General features: G+C 29.8%; 2 protein-coding genes across 3 annotated transcripts in view; one reads left to right on the top strand and one right to left on the bottom strand.

Moving 5' to 3' along the window:
* Positions 1-4,707: 4,707 nt before the first annotated feature.
* The window catches only part of LOC119602636 (acid sphingomyelinase-like phosphodiesterase 3b), a 281,130-nt gene continuing 264,978 nt past the window's right edge, over positions 4,708-20,859 (bottom strand). The window contains exon 9 of one of the 2 annotated variants that reach the window (XM_037954251.1): positions 4,708-8,369. In XM_037954251.1, coding sequence (XP_037810179.1) covers positions 7,457-8,369 — 913 coding nt within the window. In that variant the 3' untranslated portion in view covers positions 4,708-7,456. The remainder of the gene's footprint in view (positions 8,370-20,859) is intronic. The other variant, XM_037954250.1, reaches the window with a different exon arrangement.
* LOC119602639 (probable insulin-like peptide 1) lies at positions 11,509-12,212 on the top strand. Its single transcript, XM_037954260.1, has 2 exons — positions 11,509-11,748; positions 11,806-12,212. The coding sequence occupies exons 1-2, from the start codon at positions 11,604-11,606 to the stop codon at positions 12,021-12,023; spliced, it is 363 nt and encodes a 120-aa protein (XP_037810188.1). The 5' UTR covers positions 11,509-11,603; the 3' UTR covers positions 12,024-12,212.

Genomic DNA, 20,859 nt, shown 5'->3' with positions numbered 1-20,859 from the left:
TAAAAATTCTAAATGAGTCTTCAATATGACCACATTCACTAACCAATATCCAATGAATTGTTATCCAAAAATGTAGCTTCCCTAGTAAAACCTTGAGAAGATATTAGGGATTTCGTAGTTTATTTCTGAACTAATGCTGAAAATCCCACAATCCTAAGGAAAGGAAAAGTATAACATAGAGAAACTAGTTCCTGCACAAGAGAAACTTGTTTCTACGAGTAATTTTGCGATGCCATAATACCATAGAATACTCTCATAATAAACACATATAAATCTACAGCATTTAAGCAAATATTTCCTACGACCCTCGTTAAGACAACACCATACATTAAGTGCTTTCCATCAAAGTATTGCTATTTTCCATTTCTTTGTTCTTCTTTTTTTTTCTGCTGCTCTTCTTGTACCCTCTTGTAAATTCTATTTGAATTTTGCAAATGTTGTAAAGTAATTAAAGGTGTGCCAGTTAAATGTAAAATGTAAATGCAAATATTATTAGTGTAACAGCTTGCCAACACAGTTAAATACACATTTATATTTATTTGTACAAATGTGTTTCTTATGGATTTCAAATGAGTATTCGTTTCTAATGCCTTCTGTACATTAAGGGATTTTTTTTTGTTCATTTAAAAACATACAAACACTTGTTTGTATCATATGGATTGTATGTCTATACAATATTTTATGCAATACTTACTGCTTGAAGTGTCTGTATGTAAATCTACTATTTATGTATTTGTTTAGTAGATTTAATCATAGTTATATATACATACATGCACATATGTATGTCTGTTTGTACATATAGAATATTTATACAACATGTATCCATTGGTATTATTTTCAGTTCTTATTTCTCTCTGATTGTCTGTCTGTCTTGCTTTCTGTCTATCAGTTTTTGTTGTGTTTTATGTCAATGTTTATTTGTGTTTAAAGGGTTTTTGACTAAAGTGACAGTTGTCAGTTTTTTTCTGTATTGTTCTATTTTACTTGACTTTAATGTTATTAGATGTTATTTAGTTTTTTTATGAGATTTAACGATTAGGCCTTTAGAAATCATGTCACTATTGACAACTAAACACTTGGGGTTCATATTATAAAGTTGCTAGTTGCTTGAATTTTATGTTTGCAAATGAAATTTATTGTATTTAAATAGTAGAATTATATAAATAGAAGTCAAGGAGTAAATCTTAAATTTATTTAGTTGTATCCTTAAACCTATACTAAATGATGAGGCTACCCGTCCGTGATCCTATAGGATTTTAGTAATCCTTCTCACCATTCCATTATTCGAAGTGTTCCTATGCGATTCTCTCTCCCATGTTTTTATACCATTCTCCGTAGGGAGAAGGGTATATATAAGTTTGTCATTCCATTTGTTATTTCTATAATATATATAATTTTCGGAGCATATAAAGTATATAATTGTTCCGAGTATTAATAGCGGAGCCGATTTAGCCATGTCCGTCTGTATGTATGTATGTATGTATGTATGTATGTATGTATGTATGTATGTATGTATGTATGTATGTATGTATGTATGTATGTATGTATGTATGTATGTATGTATGTATGTATGTATGTATGTATGTATGTATGTATGTATGTATGTATGTATGTATGTATGTATGTATGTATGTATGTATGTATGTATGTATGTATGTATGTATGTATGTATGTATGTATGTATGTATGTATGTATGTATGTATGTATGTATGTATGTATGTATGTATGTATGTATGTATGTATGTATGTATGTATGTATGTATGTATGTATGTATGTATGTATGTATGTATGTATGTATGTATGTATGTATGTATGTATGTATGTATGTATGTATGTATGTATGTATGTATGTATGTATGTATGTATGTATGTATGTATGTATGTATGTATGTATGTATGTATGTATGTATGTATGTATGTATGTATGTATGTATGTATGTATGTATGTATGTATGTATGTATGTATGTATGTATGTATGTATGTATGTATGTATGTATGTATGTATGTATGTATGTATGTATGTATGTATGTATGTATGTATGTATGTATGTATGTATGTATGATGTATGTATGTATGTATTATGTATGTATGTATGTATGTATGTATGTATGTATGTTGAAATCAGTTTTGAGAAGAGAGAGATCCGAATCTTCGATAATTCTATTAGACATACGTTCGGGAAAAATGCTATTTAAAATTAGCAAAATAGGTCCATATATGAGCAAAATATAATCAAAAATCAGAGACAACCTCTGAAAATTTCATCAAAAATTGTGATTTATTTTGCATGTTCAGACAAAAAATAAACAACACACAGCATCATACGGTAAATTTTGTTCTTGTACTTTCTTATTTATAACATGTAAGAGTGTTATATTCGGCTGTGCCGAATCTTATATACCCACCATCAAACTATTACTGAAAAGGAATGCTCCCTTATGGAGACCTTATATGGAGGGTAGGGTCAATTATGATTGACCCAGATTTGACGAATTTCATCGCTGTACTCGTATTTTTAAGCCAGTATTGAGCGTTAAAATCAAATGGACCTTGTCTGGGGAGGTAGGGTCAATTATGGCGCGATCTTCTTAATATTTTTTTTGTTCATACTGGTCTTGTTTTTGTTGAATTTCATCGCTGTACTCGTATTGTTAAGATAGTAATGATTAACGCTCATTTTCTGAAAGGGATCTTATATGGAGGGCAGGGTCAATTATGAACCAATCCTCATAGAATTGCATTGCTATACTCGAATTTTTAAGCCAGTAATGAGAATTAAAGTAATTTTCTAAAGGGAACTTTATAGGGGGGTGGTGTTAGGTTCAATTATTGACCGATCCTCATAGAATTTGCTAGAGAAATTTTGGATTGCAGAAAACTTTTTCATATCGAATTTCATCGCTAGACTGGCATTTTTAAGCCGGTAATGAGCGCTAAAGTCATTTTCGGAAGGGGACCGAGGGGGGTAGGGTCAATTATGGACCCATCCTTACAAAATTTTGCAAAGATATTCAAATTCCTATAAAATATATTTATATCGAATTTCATCACTGCTTCTTTTAGATAGTTATGAGCGTTAAAGTAATTTTTTGATGGGGACTTTATATGGGGTTTAGAGTCAATTATTGCCGATCCTTTTAAAATTTCACAAAGTGTTAAAGTTCCTATAAAACATGCTAGTGCCGAATATTACCGCCATAGATGCTGTTTTTAGCATGCGTAAAAGTAATTTTCTGAGGGGACCTTATATGGGGGCTAGGCGAAATCGTGGACCGATATTACCCATTTTCAATACCAAACAAACTGCATCAACACAAAATATCTAAGCAAAATTTCAGCTCGCTAGCTATTTCCATTTGGTTTCTATCGTGTTTTCAATAGACGGACAGACATATGGACGGACATGGCTAGATCGTCTTAGAAGGAACTTTTTGGTACTTTTTCATTCTTCAATAGGTTCTTTATAAAGATAAAAGTAAATATCATTGGTCCTATGTTAATAAAAATCTGTAGGAAAGCATTTTTGGTACTTTTTCGTTCCATAACTTGTAATTTTTGGTTTAATTTTGCACAAACACAACAATCTGATTGAATAAAAATCTATAAAACGGGACATTCTAGTACTTTTGTAATAAAATCCGTACTTACTTTATTTAACCACATGGTGAAGGGTATACAAGATTCGGCATAGCCGAATATAGAACTCTTACTTGTTAATTTAGATCTCCTTGAGTAGTATAGTTCTGCATTCGTCATGTTTACTTCTTCAAGCTTCCTTACCTTTCTTTAAAGTATATTCGCTCTTTCATTTCTGATTATTCCCGAATGGATTACTACTTATATAATGTAGAGCTTACAGTATTCGTTATAGCTCTAAGCTCGATAAAATTATCCTAGACCGAAATTTACCAGTGACCAGTTATTTTCGGTCTCTGTTAATTAGCTATCATATTCATTCGTTCTTAAGGATATTCAAACTGAATCGAAAATTTGTATGGAGAATCATTGAGCTTGGTTCATAATAGTGTGGTCATAACATGACTTTAATAGCTAAATTTTCAATAATGTTTTTGTTTCATAAAATTCTCTAGTAAATTAATACCCAAGTAACTAAACGAATCATTCACAGTAATACTTACGTTCAACATCTTCTGTCTACCATACAATAGATAAATTAAAACAAATCAAATAATTTCATTTGAGACAAATAGATTTTGCTTTTTATTTCATTATTTATTAGTGTGTTATTTGCTCTTTAAATTTACCTTTATATTTATATATTTAATACTTTACATATACAGATATATACTAAATATATATAATCAATTTAAGCCTAGCCCAATGAAAATTGGTTTTATTTTGGTTTTTGAGTTTTTTTTCCATTTTCATTATATATATTGAATTTTGTATATAATAAATGCTAAGATTAAATTATTTATTTAATATTTTACAATTACACACATGAGATTACATAGACTTATAAAATAAATTTTATCATTTTATATTTTTTTTGTTAGATATATTTACATTGCATTATTAATGTTTAATGTCCGAAGACATTATTTATTTATTTAGATGTCAATATATTTTGCTATTATTTTTTATACAACTCATTCATTATTATAAAACTTTTTTGTTTTTGTTTTATATAATAAATAAATTTAATTTATAGTTATAAATCTACTATTTTGTTGTTATAAGTGTTTTTTTTTTTTTTTTTTTTTGTTTACATGTATAAATTTTACAATAATTATTTGTTCTTCTTCGTTTTGTTGTTGGTAATTGTTTAGTATTTAGTTTACAAGAATTATCTATGTAGTTTTGTTTTTACTAATACGAGTTGTTTATTATTTTTTCTGGGGGTTTAACCTTAAATTTTTGTTTTTTTTTTAAGTTCGGTGTTCAAAACATGGAATTATTTAATTTAAAACATTTGACATTACATATCAGCCTTATCTCGTATTTAAGAAGTTTTTTTAGAATTATATGTTAAATTATATTTATTACACTAATTGGTTGTATTCATGTGGTGTCTTATATTTTTTTAGTTGTTATAACTACAAATAAAATTTTTGTTATAAGATTTAAGAAAAAACAATAACAAATTATTAACAAGTATTTTTTTGTTTATTATACAAGTAACTATTTAATTTATTTTATAGAGATGATGGTTTGAATTTTTAAAGAATTTCTATGGTAGGATTTGAAATCGTGCCTTATTAAGAAGTTATACAGCAATGATTAATTTATATAAGATTCAAGTTCGAATTGTAAATTTAGAAAGTTTTCCTATAATTGTACCCTACACAACTTAAGTGGGGATTATATATTGAGTTATTTGGTCATACACCACCTAAAGTATACCAAATTGGCATAGATTCACTTTCTCGGTCGATTTAGCTATGTTCGTCCGTCTGTCTGTCTGTCTGTCTGTCTGTCTGTCTGTCTGTCTGTCCGTGTAAACCTTATAAGCAAACTCCGTGGCGAAATTTTTAAGATAATTCAATAAATTTTGGTACATAATCGTTTATTATTCCAGGGACGAAGCCTATTGAAAATGTCTAAAATAGGGCTTATGAGCCCATAATTATGTTTAATATACTCGTATCTCAACAAAAATTTGCAGGACTATAATTGCCTTGATGACTCTCTAGCTTTCATTCAAAGACCCCTTCAGAAAAATGAGTTAAATGTGAACAATTCATTTAAAATTACTAATGTAGTAACGAAATTCAGGATAAATAAATGTTATGTAAACGGTGACTCCACCATCGGTCAATATTTTATCCCATTTCATCGATAAATTTGCTTAAATGCTTTATTATGAAAAATAAATATCATATTCTCATAGCAACTTTTAGGGCGTATGATTGTGATTCTTGAATTCAATATTAATCATACGTACATATGCATGCATATTTGTATGAAGAATAACACTCGTGTTAATCGAGGGATGAAAATTAATATCGATTAACACATTTTATGTAATTGTTTGATAGCATTGAATTTGAATGAACATTTGGAAATGAAAGAATCATATATTTTACTTTAAGACTGTTGACTAGCCTATTCACTAGTCTGGTTGACTGGTTTATTCTTTAGTCTGTTGACCAGCTTATCGATTAGTCTGTTGCCTACTCTGTTAACAAGTCTATGAAATAGTTTGTTGAGTCATTTTCTGACTAGTCTATGGATTAGTATATTGAATAGTCTGTTAATTTATCAGTGGATTAGTCTATTGATATAAGCTATTCCTCTCAAAAGCTATGCACTCTACTATTGATTAGTATATGCTTTAGCTTGTTGAACATTCAGCTGAGGAATTTACTGACTGTAGTCTGTTGATTAATCTATGGACTAGTATGTTGATTTACCTATGGACTATTCTATAGACTAGGCTGTTGGTTAGTTTATCACTATTATACTGACTGGCTTAACTGGTCTATAGACTGATCTATGCTCTAGTATGTTAGCTGTTTTACTTACTAAGATTACTTAGTTAACAATCTGATATCTAGTCTTAGAATAGCCTGTTAAATAGTTTACTTACTAGTATGTTATCTAGTCTATGGCCTAGTGTATTTTAATTCGTCAACAGTCGGTAAACTAGACAATAGGCTATAGCATAGAATTGTCAACAAATTAGTAAGTCAAATAGCTAATATACTAGAGAGTAGACCAGTTAAGCCAGTTAGAATACTAGTGATAAACTAATCAACAGACTAGTCTATAGAATTGTCCATAGGCAAATTAACATACTAGGCCATAGACTAGTCAATAGACTACAAACTAGTAAGTAAATTCAGATGACATTCTGTTATCTAGTCTTAGAATAACCTGTTAAATAGTTTACTGACTAGTATGTTATCTAGTCTATGGCTTAGTGTATTGACAAGCTTATGTGTTAATCTACTGTATAGTTTATGAACCAGCCTACTAAGTAGACAAGACAAGATAAGACTAATTTATTGGCTAGTCTATAGATAACTCTATTAGTTAGACTTCAACCATTCGATTTGCAAACCATTGGATATAGGAGTTTATACTATGGTTATTTGGATTGTAAGTAATAAATATGTAAAACTGTTTCGAGTTTCAGTTTGAATTTTCTCCCTCGTAGATGTTCAAAGTAGTACAACCAAACAACTCAAACCTTGAACATATAGTCTTTATTTAAACCATCTCTTTATAAAACACTTTAAATAGTTTAATGACATCCCTTTTTATGCAATTAATTAAATAAACAAATTCATAAATTTAACTTAATATTTAACTACTACGATTAGTATACAATATAACTGCAAATCAATAGGAGTTTTTTTTTTTTTTTTCTTTATTTTTTTTGTTATTATACTAATTAGCAAATAAATTATACATAATTAAAGCCGGAAGCGACATACAAATATTCTCACAGCATGACCTTTTAGAATAAGGCTTATTATCTCAAGTTGATTAGATAAGCATAATATTTGTTACAACTGGTATACGATGACTAAACCTTGTACTCATCACCAGTTTACTACAACTCTCAAAGGTTAAATGCGAACAAGTTTTTTGCAAATTTCTCCTTAATACTATTGAATATTGTGCTACCCTTAAGATATATACGCTTAATGTTTGTATTTGTTTGCTATAAAGTATTAATAAACTAATTAATTTTAAATATTCCAAGCGTAAATTGTTCTTGTGAGTATTACGTTTAACGGTGTACAATTTCTTTGTATGACTTAAAACTATTTGCTGGCATTCTCTTTGATTCGGTTGCACCACAATAAGCTGTGTAACAACGTCTTTGATTTTTATTTCAGCCATATTTGCAGTATTCACTGTAATACTCATGGGTTTCTGTTGCAAACAATGGTGACAATTATGGTTTTGTTGCCTTAATGCCTGATACCTTTTGCTCTCAATAGACTCAACATTATAGAGCAGAAGTTGATCAAAGCCTTTTGTTTCCTTCTTATAGTTTGCTCCATTATTATTGTTGCTACCGTTGTTGTTGTTGTTGGGCGCCACAAAATTACCCATAAACTTTATTCCCATTTCCCTGAAACGTACATATAATTGGTATTTTTTAATTACATTTAATTGTTGACATCTAGTTATCAGCCTTTGGAAAATGCACAAAAAATCACATATACTATGTATATAGGCCATGGTAATTGTTAGCATCATTGATAATATTATAAGAATTTTTCCATTTGCAGTATGCCTGTTGCCACCGGATCGCAATGCACTTTGTTCTTTCTCAAGACATTGTCGAAATTCTTTATAATCCACTCTTGTTATGGCACAATAATGATTCAACATGCATACTCCTTCGCAATTTTCGTTCTGATGGCGCACTGTATTGGCCCGATAGTATCTGTAGGAAGAGAGAAAAATTCAATTAATATATAAGGAGTATGATTTAAGAGTATGCACTTATTTTTGAATATAAAGGAATAAATAAAATAGCAAACTTTATATTTAAAGGATAAGTTTGAAGTATAAAAAAAAAGATGTTAATAAGAAAATAAAAAGAGGAAAACCTATTTTCAACAATTAATTAAACACAATATGATATTCCGTGAATATTCAATTGCAAAAGAACCCTTTGTATGGATAATATGGATAAATACTTCAATTTCAGCTAGATAAGTATATTAATATGATAAATAAAATAAGATATGTGGGTCAAGAGCTGCAGCTTGCTCAATTATGATAGTTAGACGCGGAAAAATTCAAGGAAAGGAATGTGTCCTGTTGATTTTGTCTATAAGATGATTCAAACGCAAATGTAATCAATAAAGAGATAGTAATAGGTTTAAATTTTTAAATATAAATTTTTGAAGGAATTTTTATTTCCCAAACATTTTGATGTCCTGCAATCTATATTAATTTGATAACAAGTGAGAATGCTACATTCGGTTATGCCGAGTCTTATGTACCCTTCACCATAGTGTTAAATATAATAATATTTTAATTTTTTCATTAATTAAAAAAAAATCGCATTTTGTTTAAAAATGCTTTTCCATCTCTGTGACAAAAAATTAAATTCAAAACAACAGACACAAATACTAAATGTTATTACTGTTTCCTGTGGTTTACTGTATATTATAAACACAAACACACAATCTCAACGCTGTTGTCAGAGGTTGTCTCGGATTTTTTCTCATTTATCTACTCCGTTATTTATAAGGATCCAGAACATATATACTTTATAGGGTTGGAAATTATATTGTAGAAATTACAAATGGACTGACAAACTTCTCACGAAGGTGATGGGTATAAAAAAGATATCTGAGCTGGAAAAAATGCAACTGATACCAAATTTCGACCCCTGATCCTAGAAAGATCCTTTGTTATGAAATACAGTATTTTAGATAATATACAAAAGTTATTGATGGACTATATTAGATCTATTTCTATACATCGATCAGTCAGTCAAAGGAATATGAATATCATTTTTGCTAGCTCCAAGTGATTCTCAACTTGGGAAAATCTCAGAGACTGCTCTTGATGATCAAAAAATCTCAGATACTGCTCTTAATGATCAAAATTGATCCACTCCGCTATTGATTACTCCTAGTCTTAACTGTTTGAACGAAGAACAGTAGTATTCAATGAACAAGATTCTGCAATTCGCTAACGTGCAGTAGCACATACATATGTATGTATTAGGTTAGGTTGATAGGAGGATATATACTACATCAAATCCGAAAAAATACAGCTAGGCCACTATCGGGCCTGTTGTGCGCTCCTTTTGATGAAAAAAATGTTCACTGAATGAATTATGTTCCAGTGTTCAGAAACTCAGTTTCCTGTACGTAATTCGTAAGAATCATCCAATCAGTCAGGAATGTTATTTCCGGAATAACATCAGTTCCAAGATACTTGGATCTATATATTAAAACCTCAGATAGATTAAAACCTCAGAATGCTGTTGCTAATAAAACATATCTCTGACTTTCAAAGGATTCTTAGGAATCACGATAAGAGACGGGTGGATTAGATTTGAATATCAGTGATAAATGGTCTTTAAGATTCCGTTGTCGTAGACCCGAAAATGTATTTTTATAATCGGTCCTTATAAGAATAAAATATATCTAATGTCCGTCCGTCTGTCTTTCTGTTAAATACACGGCAGATAGAGCTCCATGACTGAAATTTTCTCTATTGGTTTGGTATTGAAAATGGGCACAATCAGCCTATAATTGGTTCTAGCCGTTAATTTAAGAAAATGAAAATTACTTTAACACTCATATCTGACAAGTATAGCGATGAAATTAAAATAAACATCTTTTATAGGAAACTAAACTTCTGATCGATAAATAACGACCCCACCTCCATAAAAAATCACTTCAAAAAAGTTACTTTTAACCTCAAAACTGGGTTGTAAAAGTATGTATATCAATAAAATTGAATAGAAACAAGTTAAGGAGGACCATATTTATGAGGATCGCTCTATACTTAGCCCATCTATCAGATAATAAGTTAAATTAAAAAATTTCGGTCCATAATTAATCCAAATCCCTACAAAAGGCAGTATGAATTACGGAAATTTTGAGACCCTTTTCGAAAAGGCTCCAGAATATTTTTTCGAACATATTATACTAAGATCAAGATTTTCAATTGCTAGTAGGGAACACAGGCTCTTTAAGAAAATAATATTTATTATTCTATTATTTAGCACATTAAAACGCATCGGTTGAGAGGTATTCTTATTCTTAAAAGTTATCCACGGGACCCCCGGCTTAGTCGAATATGATTTCAAAATACTTTTTTTCACATTCACGCTGCTCTAAATTCAAAAACTAAAAAACACCCTAATCTATTTAATATAAAATTTTACTTTGAGCATATTCACTTGAACTTTGTCTAACTTAAATTACTTTCAAAAAGTAACTCTTTCAATAAATATTTCGTAAACAATGTGTAAATCCGGTTGGCCTAGTTAATAAGACATTAAGGTGTTTGTATACATAGACTATGTATGTATATCAACGTGTTTGTATCTTACTTTAATTTACATAAATTACTAAAACAATGTGTCAATGTTTATACATGTAAGTGTATCCTTAAGATAATTTGCATAATTATGTGTCTGTGAAGATGATTTTTTGAATACTTGTGGGTTAATGACGTTGAGTTCTCTCATATGTATGTGTGGATAGTCTACCACCACTTAATATGCTGATTTTGCAGTTATAATTATATAATATACATTATAGAACATCTTAGAAACAATAGACATATTTGTCATCTTAAGATTTAGGCGTATTAACATGTTTATTTATCTATTCTCTTACAACTACAATCTAACGATAAATCAATGTCATAAATATTTATCTCTATGAATATTAATATGCACATGTGTATCGAATAAATGCACATGATTTGAAATAATTTAAAATGACAGCTTTTCTTCGTTATCCTTTAGTCTAAGTAGACTGCAATAACAAATAACCATTTAATTTTTAACTATAAATACTTGAGATAATTATGGTAAAAAGCACAGTCAACGTTAAGCTTTTAAGCCATCTATTACCTACAAATAACTAATTCTTTATTAAAAGAAATAATTTGTTAAAAGTAATTTAAAATATTTTTTAACAAAATGAAATTGTTGTGTTTGTTTGTTTTCATTGCTGCTCTTTATGAGGTTCATGCTGGTACTAAGCGCATGTGTGGCCCTGTATTAGTACAGGTCCTCGAATCAGTTTGCCTTAATGGTTATAATCAAATGATCACTAAGAAATCAGGTAATATTTAATCAAATACACTTTTTCAACTTATTTTTAATAATTTTCCTTATTCAGTACCCCTACACAACGACTTGGATGTTTTGGATATCTATAATGACATTGAGGACGATACCCCTATGCATACAAAAGGCTCATTTTTGGATGATTTATTAATGGGTGATCATGTCAATACCTTTGCCAAAACTCGCAGACGTCGCAATCTTTTGGGTATTTATGATGAGTGCTGCGTTAAAGGCTGCAACTTTGCCGAACTGACTTCTTATTGTAAATAGATTATTTTCGAAATAATTTTTACTGCGAACTTTATGCGACAATGACCAACGAATGTTAAATTTATGTTAAAAATTGTATATGTTGAATAATAAAAAAAAAATGAAAATCTGAATTTTATGAAAATATTTTGAGCAAAAAGAAAATTTATAATAAAATCTTATAATTGCTTTTCTTGTAAGTATGCTGCCGAAAACAATGGGTTTTAATTTTGTGTTAGATGTAAAGTAAAGCGAAATAAATATATTTAAAACTGATAGATCTATATGGAATTTAATTATATGAAGATCATAAAGTAAGTAAAAAATTTAAGTTTTTTTCAGTTATTTTTTCAGTTATTTTCAGTGTTTATTAGTCTATTCTTATACTCAATGAAAAAAATCAATATTTAAAAAAACTTCTAATATCTACTAGGATTAGAACCAGTAACTAATTCCTTACTAAAATATGCTCTAGACAATTGACTACAAATTGTATTCCAAAAAAAAAAAAAAAAAAAAAAACAAGTGAGAGTGTTATATTCGTGCTGCGCCGAATCTGATATACCCACCATCAAACCATATGCCTTAAAAGGAATGCTCCCCTGTAAACATCAGGGTGACATTACTCATCAAATTAACTGAAGAGGACCTTTTTTTCATAAAATTTTTTTAGAGCAATTTTGGTTCATATAAAACATCTTTACATCGAATATCACTTCCCGACACTTTCCGCATGAAATTCGGTAGGAAGATTTACGTTCCTATAAAAGATTCTTATATAAAATTTCATAACTGTTCACGTATTTTTAAGTCAGCAAAGATCGTTAAAGTAATTTTCTTATGGACAGATCCTCAATACATTTGGTAGAGTGGTTTTAACTTGTATAAAACATATGTGTGTCGAATTTCATCGCATTTCAGATATTTTTAAGCCAGTAATGATCGTTTAAGTAATTTTTTGAAGGGCACCTCATATAGGGAGTAGGGTCGATTATGGACCGATCCACATAAAGTTTGATAGAGAGATTTTGGCTTCATTGAAACTTATGTGTGTCGAATTTAATCACTACACTCGTATTTTTAAGCCAGTAATGAGCGTTAAAGTCATTTTCTGAAGGGGACCTTATATGGGGGGTAGGGTCAATTGTGAACCGATTCTCATAAAATTTGTTAGGGAGATTTTTGATCATATAAAACTTATTTATGTCGAATTTCATCGTTATACTAGTACTTTTGAAACAGATAGGTATGCCCATTAAAGCTGTTTTTGGAGGCTATCCGAAAACGTGGATCGATATTGCCCGTTTTCAACACCAAACAAACTTTATCTATAGAGAATATTTGTGGAAATTTTCAATACTCTATCTCGTTCCGTTCGGACTATATCGTGCTTTCAACAGACAGACAGACGGACGGGCATGACTAATATTTCGATGTGTTACAAACGGAATGACAAAATCAATATACCCCCATCTTTTTTGATGGTGGGTATAATAGTAGTTGGTTAGTATAGACATCAAATCCGAAGAAATACACTTAGGCCTCTATCGGGCCTATTGTGCGCTCCTTAACTAATGCCTCAGGTGGGAATCGAATCGAAGTTCACCGAATATTGAATCCAGGACGAAAATTTAAAGAAACTGTTTCTTAGAATGAACCAAGTTTTCATTTTCGATAAGAACATCATCAGAACCTTAGTTTTTCTCCATAAAAACGGGACAACTCTAATATACATAAATATATTATTATATACAGGAGCAATGTTCCACAAATATTTCTTATTGAAATGGTTTTCCTTGCATTGAAATATTGGTCCACGATTATATTTTTTAACCCATAGAAGTGGCACCGAAATACAGTCTAAACACCGATAAATATGTTGATCGTGCAGCAAACGTGATAGAATTTTGTACAAAAATTATAATAGAATTCACTAATGACCTATCTGAGTACATACTTCCAAATCAATTACATTTATCACCACTTCAAAGTGATCTTGTTAAGTTTCGGTAGAAGTGATGTTTAATGTCTTCCCCAGAAGCGAAAATAGTTCTATTTATTCAAAACTGAAGATATATTTTTTGTACTGGTATTTTTGAGTTAAAAATTTGTTTTATTATCTAATACTACCATTCCACTTACAAATAACTTTCAAAAACGAACATAAAAATTGCTTCTTGAGAATGACTTCAGAAGTAGGGAATTTGGTATCAAATAGAAAGGACATCCCTCCTATAACATCAATTGTGCAGGTTTTTTTCAGTACTTCCATGGAATAAATTTTACTTCTGGAAGTTCTTTTTTTTGATGGGATATATTGTTTAACAATATCAAAGCCACCATCCGTTATTATCTTTAAATTACGACAGACTTTGCTTATGTTAATATAATATTTCGCATAAACAAATCTAATACTCTGCTTTAGTTTAAAGCTAAAACATTTCAATTAATCAAAATGAAGTTAATTTATTAATGATTTTTACACACAAATACTAGTTTTTGAAAAATTACAAATATCTAAGAAAAAGTATTTATTTATCCGATTATAAGTATATGTATATATAAATCATTACTAGACTACTTAGAATTAATGCATATAGTATAACGATGTCATTGAAAAGTAAGTTGTTGTTATTCTTTAGTTTCTGATTTCTGTTTTCAAACTAATTTAACTTTTATTTTCAGTTAGTAGTTATATCGACAAAATAACCATGCAAACTTGTCACACACATCATTTTCAAAAGTTCACTGAATATTAACCCGTCAAGTGTCGTGAAAGTGAAAAGTGAAAAGTGAAAGATTTTTTTAATTTTCGCAAAATTTGTTAAATGAGTAAAGTTTTGCATTCTGAAGACTACAAGTTTTACCTTGTTTTTCCTTCATTATATGAAGTGGGTAGCATTAACCAAAAAAACAAAACTGTTAATAATTTCATTGACATTTATGCCAAAAATTGTTTAGCAGACAGCTGTTAAAGGAGAAGTTAACCAAAAAGCTGAGGAATATTTAAAAATAAATATAAAATAAAATTCAGTATTTTTAAAAAATTACAGTTTGGAGTACTATCCCATCTTAATTGCATTCTCTATAAAAACATTAACATTTTAACAGCTGACTGCAGTTTACAAAATAAATTACAACTTTAAATACGAGTTTTACGTTAAACAATGAAAATAGTTTGGATCTTTTTGGTGTTTGGTGCAGTATTTTCAATTACAAATGGAGATACTGTACTGCGTTTATGTGGCCAAGCTTTAAACGAAGTTTTGTCAATTGTATGCGAAGGCAAATTAAATGGTTTACCGGTGAAAAAATTAGGTAATACTTAAGTGATTTCCATGATATTATCTAAATAACTTAAGGCAGTGATGATGTCAATCTGTTTGTCTTTAATGTTAAATAAGTTTGTAATATTATTTTATATTTGAATCAAATCTTCAATTATGAAGAATTTTTTATTACTTATTTGTAAAATTACATTTCTTTTTAAGATGCTAAACTCGTTTCTGCAAAGCACCTTAATAACATCCTTTTGAGTGACCACGATTGTAAGGATTTGCATAAATTAACAAAAACAAGACGTCGTCGTTATAATACAGTGGGCATATATGATGAATGTTGCAGGACCAAAGGTTGTACAGTTAAGGAACTGCAGTCATATTGTCTTTAAACAATTTGGTGAAAAATAAATATTATAATACATATTTGAAATTTATATATATAACACTATAACTTTATTAAGTAAACTTTTATACGATTTTCTATACAGCATCATATTTATCTGTCCATATTTAAATAAAAACTAAATAAAAAATTTAAGGTCTTATTTATAACAATTTATCAAGGGTTTATAGAATTTTTTTTTTTTTTTTTTTTTTTGTAAATTTGTCTCATAAATCTTTAAAAAAATTTATGAATAAGGTCCTGAATATACTCGTCGAATAAAAACATTATAGTTATTTAATTTAAAACAAATGTTTTTCAACTTTAAGTAGTCAATTATGAATAACATGGAGAAAAACATGCCACCAAATTGTGTTTAATGTACAAAAAATACTTGACACTTATCCAACCAAAATGAACAACTTAATATAGTTTTATTTACAGAACTACATCATCATACATGACAAAACAATTAGTACCGTTTTTATACCTACCATCAAAAAAGATGGGGGTATATTGAATTTGTCATTCCGTTTGTAATACATCTAAATATTGGTCATAGACCCACAAAAGTATATATATTCTGGGTCCTTAATAAATTCTAAGACGATCTAGCCATGTCCGTCCGTCTGCCCGTCTGTCCCTCTGTCTGTTGAAATCTCGATAGGGACCACACGGGAGGAGCTAGGCAGTTGAAATTTTGCATAAATATTCTCTATTACTAAGGTTTAATTGGTATTGAAAATGGGAAAAATCAGTTCACGTTTTCGGATAGCCCCCGTACAAAAAAAAAAAAAAGCTTTAACGGGCATAACTGTTAGCTAAAAATATAGCAATAAAATTTGACACAATTAAGTTTCTCGTGAGCCAAAATCTTTCTACCAGCTTTTATGTGGATCGGTCCATAATTGACCCTACCCCCATATGAGGTCCCCTTCAGAAAATGGCTTTAACGATCATTTCTGGCTTAAAAGTACGAATAAAGCGATAAAGTAAGTTCCTCGCGAGTCAAAATTTCTCTACCAAATTGTATGTGGATCGGTCCAAAATTGACCCTAGTCCCCATATAAGGTCTCCTTCAGAAAATTGATTAAAAGATTATTGCTGACTTAAAACGACCAGTACCGCAATTCAGTAACTTTTTAACTACAAAATTTTGTCGTTAAATAGTATAAAGTTAACAATAATTGTCGTTATTTGATATTCTGAATTTGATTTCGCCGATTTTTTTCGTTAAACAAAATCATTAGTTAACGAAAAGTATCGGCAATGTAACGACAAATAAAAAGTTCACGTTAATAATTTTATATTTTAAAAACATTTCAATATAAAACTTTTGACATTCTCATATTTTTCCGACATTTGTCGTTAAAATATTCTAAGTTCGTTAAAAAGTTACCGAATTGAAAATTTGTTAATACAACCGATGTTTGTCGTTACTTTACGATATCGATAGTTAAAATTAAAAAATTACAGAATTGCGGTACAGTTATGAATACGGTTATGAAATTCGACATAAAAAACTTTACTACGAATGCTACCGAATTTCATGCGGAATGTGTCGGTAACTCACCCGACACCGGTAACGAAAATATGTAGACAAAAAATACTAATCTATAGAATAGAGGTAAGACTAGTCTATAGACTAGAGGAAATATTATTTTATAGAACTAGACCAGTATATAGACTGCACAATATTCTAACCTTTAGAACTAGTCTAGAGGAAAGAAAAGTCTATAGACTATAGGAAAGACTATAGTGTATACAATAGAGAAAATACTATAGATTAGATACTAGACAAGTATATAAAACAACGACTAATTCATAGACTAGGAAATAGTATTTATATATAGAAGTTATTTGGACAACATCATTTAAAACTCTCACCAGTTGCAGTATCTATACATACATACATATATGTATGTATGTATGACAAACATCTAAAAATTACACTGCATTATGTATGGTGTGGCGTTCAACAAGTTTAAAAAATTAAGTTTAATTATTGTTAATATCATTAAATATTCTGACCCTTGATAAATTACATGGATAACATCAAAAAATTTACACGTACATTTACACTATACATATGTGTAAATTTTATTCGTATCTATTATATTATGCCATTTAAATCAACAAGTGACACGTAGATGAACTTTGCACCTTGTAGTGGTAAATTAAAATAATGAACTACAAAAAAACAAAAAACACTGAACACAAAAATAAAAACAAAAACCACGGAAATACATGAGTGGTTTATCAAGGTGTATTAAAATGTCAGGCTGGTCTTTTTAAATGTTAGCCACATACATATACAAACATGAACGCACATTGCCCAACAGTTATGTAAGGATCCTTTAACATGGAACATTCCTAGGACGAATTTAGTATCTACATATACCAACATAATCTAGCAACTAATAATCAATTTCTTTGTGAACTCTCGATTTGTAATCGTAATTCTAGTAAAGAAAATGAGGTTATAGTTTATAAAGGGTCAGTTGAATTGCTTTTGAGAACCAATAGTTTGGGCCAACTTCTTTAAACTGCAGGTTTGATTTAATAATACGTTCATACCTATGTATATAAATAATTTTTTTTACCATTAACGGCTAACTGTTTGTGACATATTCTTTATTTCCTCACACACAAATACATACATGCATACGACATTCAATTAAATATTAATACCAGTGAGTTTGTGTATGTGTGTGTGTCAATTAATAGCCGACTAAAAGCAACAATTGTTTTATTATCATCAACATACATCTACCATTTAGTTAAATAATTTAACATGATGTTGATAGTAAAATAATCGTACATATATTATTTTGGTCTTTAGACAAATAATTAAAGTCACGTAAAGGCGTTAAGAAAACTGCATGGCCAGCGAAATAGATAGTATGTGGGTAAAAAGTGGCATTAACTTAATTACACAGTAAGTGTTGTATTTTTTAAGGGCTAATTATTATTAGTATATGTAACTTTATTGAGTTAAATTAAAACTTTAGAATGAATTAAAACTAAAGGCGGAAAACACAGTATAAATATGGAAATTATGTATGTGAGACACTAATTGAGTTTTCAGTCACATATCGAACATAAGAGCAATTTTTAAAAGTATATTTATATAATCCCTATGTGTATCTTTCGAATGAATGGTCGAACATATGTACATTGAAGCACCTAACTAGGTGCCTGAATTTTGCTCAAAATATTCCCTATTAATGTGATTTGTTTTGGTATTGAAAGGTCAATCAATTTATATTTAAAAGATCTACAAAAAAATAAGTCTTTCTCCTTAAAATATAAGAACAACTAAAGTATTTTTCGAGGAATGGCTTAACATTGTCTCTGACTAGTTGTGGAGAACGAGTAACTAAGATTCTTATACTAGATTCTTAACATAACTGCTCTATCCTCCACGAAGTTGAAAATATCAACTCAAAACTGTCGAAACCTCAATTTTTTACTTTTTGGTCTTAGCTTGGTACAACATCGTTCTAAGCGCAAAACTAATCATAAACTTCTTGGGAATTACATATAACGCAATATTTCACACACATTTTGACATCATAACAGACTATTAGATATGTCTGGTTTTTCATTCTCGGTAAACCTCTCGAGAAGAAAGCAATGTTCATTAAGTTTATGCTTCAGTTCAACTACCCTAAGGATATGGTAGTAGTTTTACTTAATAGCAATTTTCACTGATCCAACTGGATGTTGCCCTTATTGCTGACGTGGAATTAATAAGGCTAAGACCCTTTTGAATAAACTGGAAAGTTCCAACTCATCCCCTGACTCAGGGGTTGTGATTTATACTATCGCTAAACTGCAAATACGAGAGAAAGATCTATTTAACTAGCAATACTAACAGTGAAAAGCAGAATTAGTAGTAAATTGATCATATAGTGTGGTTGGAATGAAAACAGGAGTTGGTGATATCTTCAAATGGAAAAGAACGCTCAGCATATCTGCTTAAACTTGGGTTCTCAAGTAAGTGACATAACCCGAGTTCCGTAGTGGTCATTTTGGCAAAAGAACGGCAGCAATGTAAAAATCTAGGAGAGTTTATCATCAATCGAAAGGTGATCAAGATGTGAGCCCCCGAAGTTTTCAAACTAATAGACAGCTTATATCTGATCGTCCACTACTGTTGACAACATATGGCTGACTAGTTAATTACATACTGTTGTAAAACATCCCAGTAGTTCGGGGGCACAAGCTATTTAACCTACAACTTATGTTTACTCCTAGCCATCCATCCATCTACCCAGGTGACGATTTATTTTAACATGTTTCTTTTCTGGGATGAAGTCAATCATACACTTTATAGATTACAAAGAGATAGTCAGAAAGCTAGTCTAAAGGAGTCAATACATCGTAATAAACCTTTAGGCTTAAGTTTTTTAAATGTCTATTATTTAAATTACTAGGGGACAGTAAAGTGATTACCGCCTCCGCTCTCTCTCTCTTACAAATGGTATACTCAAGTGATAAGTGTCTTTACACTCCTTTAAAATGAGTACATTCGTGCCGGAAGACGAATTAGAGCCAACCAAGTGGTAGACCATATGGCATATGATTGTCATTTTCAAATGCGTTAAATCTTTGTCGATCACATGGGATCTTCAGAATCATAGAGAAAACATTGTAAATAGCTTATATGACTCAAGTTGTTTTGCAATATATTTCGATAGAGTGGTATTTGGGCCAAACGAGAGCAGACAATTAGTCGATCTTAATAATAAATTATATAATAATGGATCGTTTTGTGTAATTTATCAGTAAAATTGTGCCCATTAATTCAAACGAGTTAAACCAACAAAACCTGAAACTTATTATAAAACTATGATTTAATAAGACATTTTTTTATATTCTTTGTATGATCTCATTCCGATTGATATTATATCTCCAAAAAACCATTTAAAGGTCTTTTTTCACCAAATAACATTTTATTTAATTTTATAACAAAGTTTCTTTAAAATTTAATACAACTATTTTTAAAATGTTTAAGGTAAATGTTATCATTTTATTTAAATTTAATTAAAAATACTCCATCAACATGAAAATATATACAAGTCAGTCAGCCAAACTGTCAGGCAGTTCCACAACTGTAGATAAACAAGCCGCCATAATAGTAAATTCACACACACACACACACACATACACTAACATAAACCCCACATAG

The sequence above is a fragment of the Lucilia sericata genome, unplaced genomic scaffold (genome assembly GCF_015586225.1).
Source record: "Lucilia sericata isolate MDLA Ls3-8-SP2 unplaced genomic scaffold, ASM1558622v1 Contig000246F_arrow, whole genome shotgun sequence".
Classification (NCBI taxonomy): domain Eukaryota; kingdom Metazoa; phylum Arthropoda; class Insecta; order Diptera; family Calliphoridae; genus Lucilia; species Lucilia sericata.
Note: the sequence above shows the minus strand (reverse complement) of the source record. Positions and strands in the feature narration are given on the sequence as shown.

What these genes read in the sequence shown, in the direction of transcription:
- LOC119602639 (XM_037954260.1), top strand. Translation starts at nt 11,604, where the DNA reads ATGAAATTGTTGTGTTTGTTTGTTTTCATTGCTGCTCTTTATGAGGTT. An exon ending in AATGATCACTAAGAAATCAG is followed by an intron (nt 11,749 to 11,805) that starts GTAATATTTAAT and finishes TTCCTTATTCAG; the next exon opens with TACCCCTACACAACGACTTG.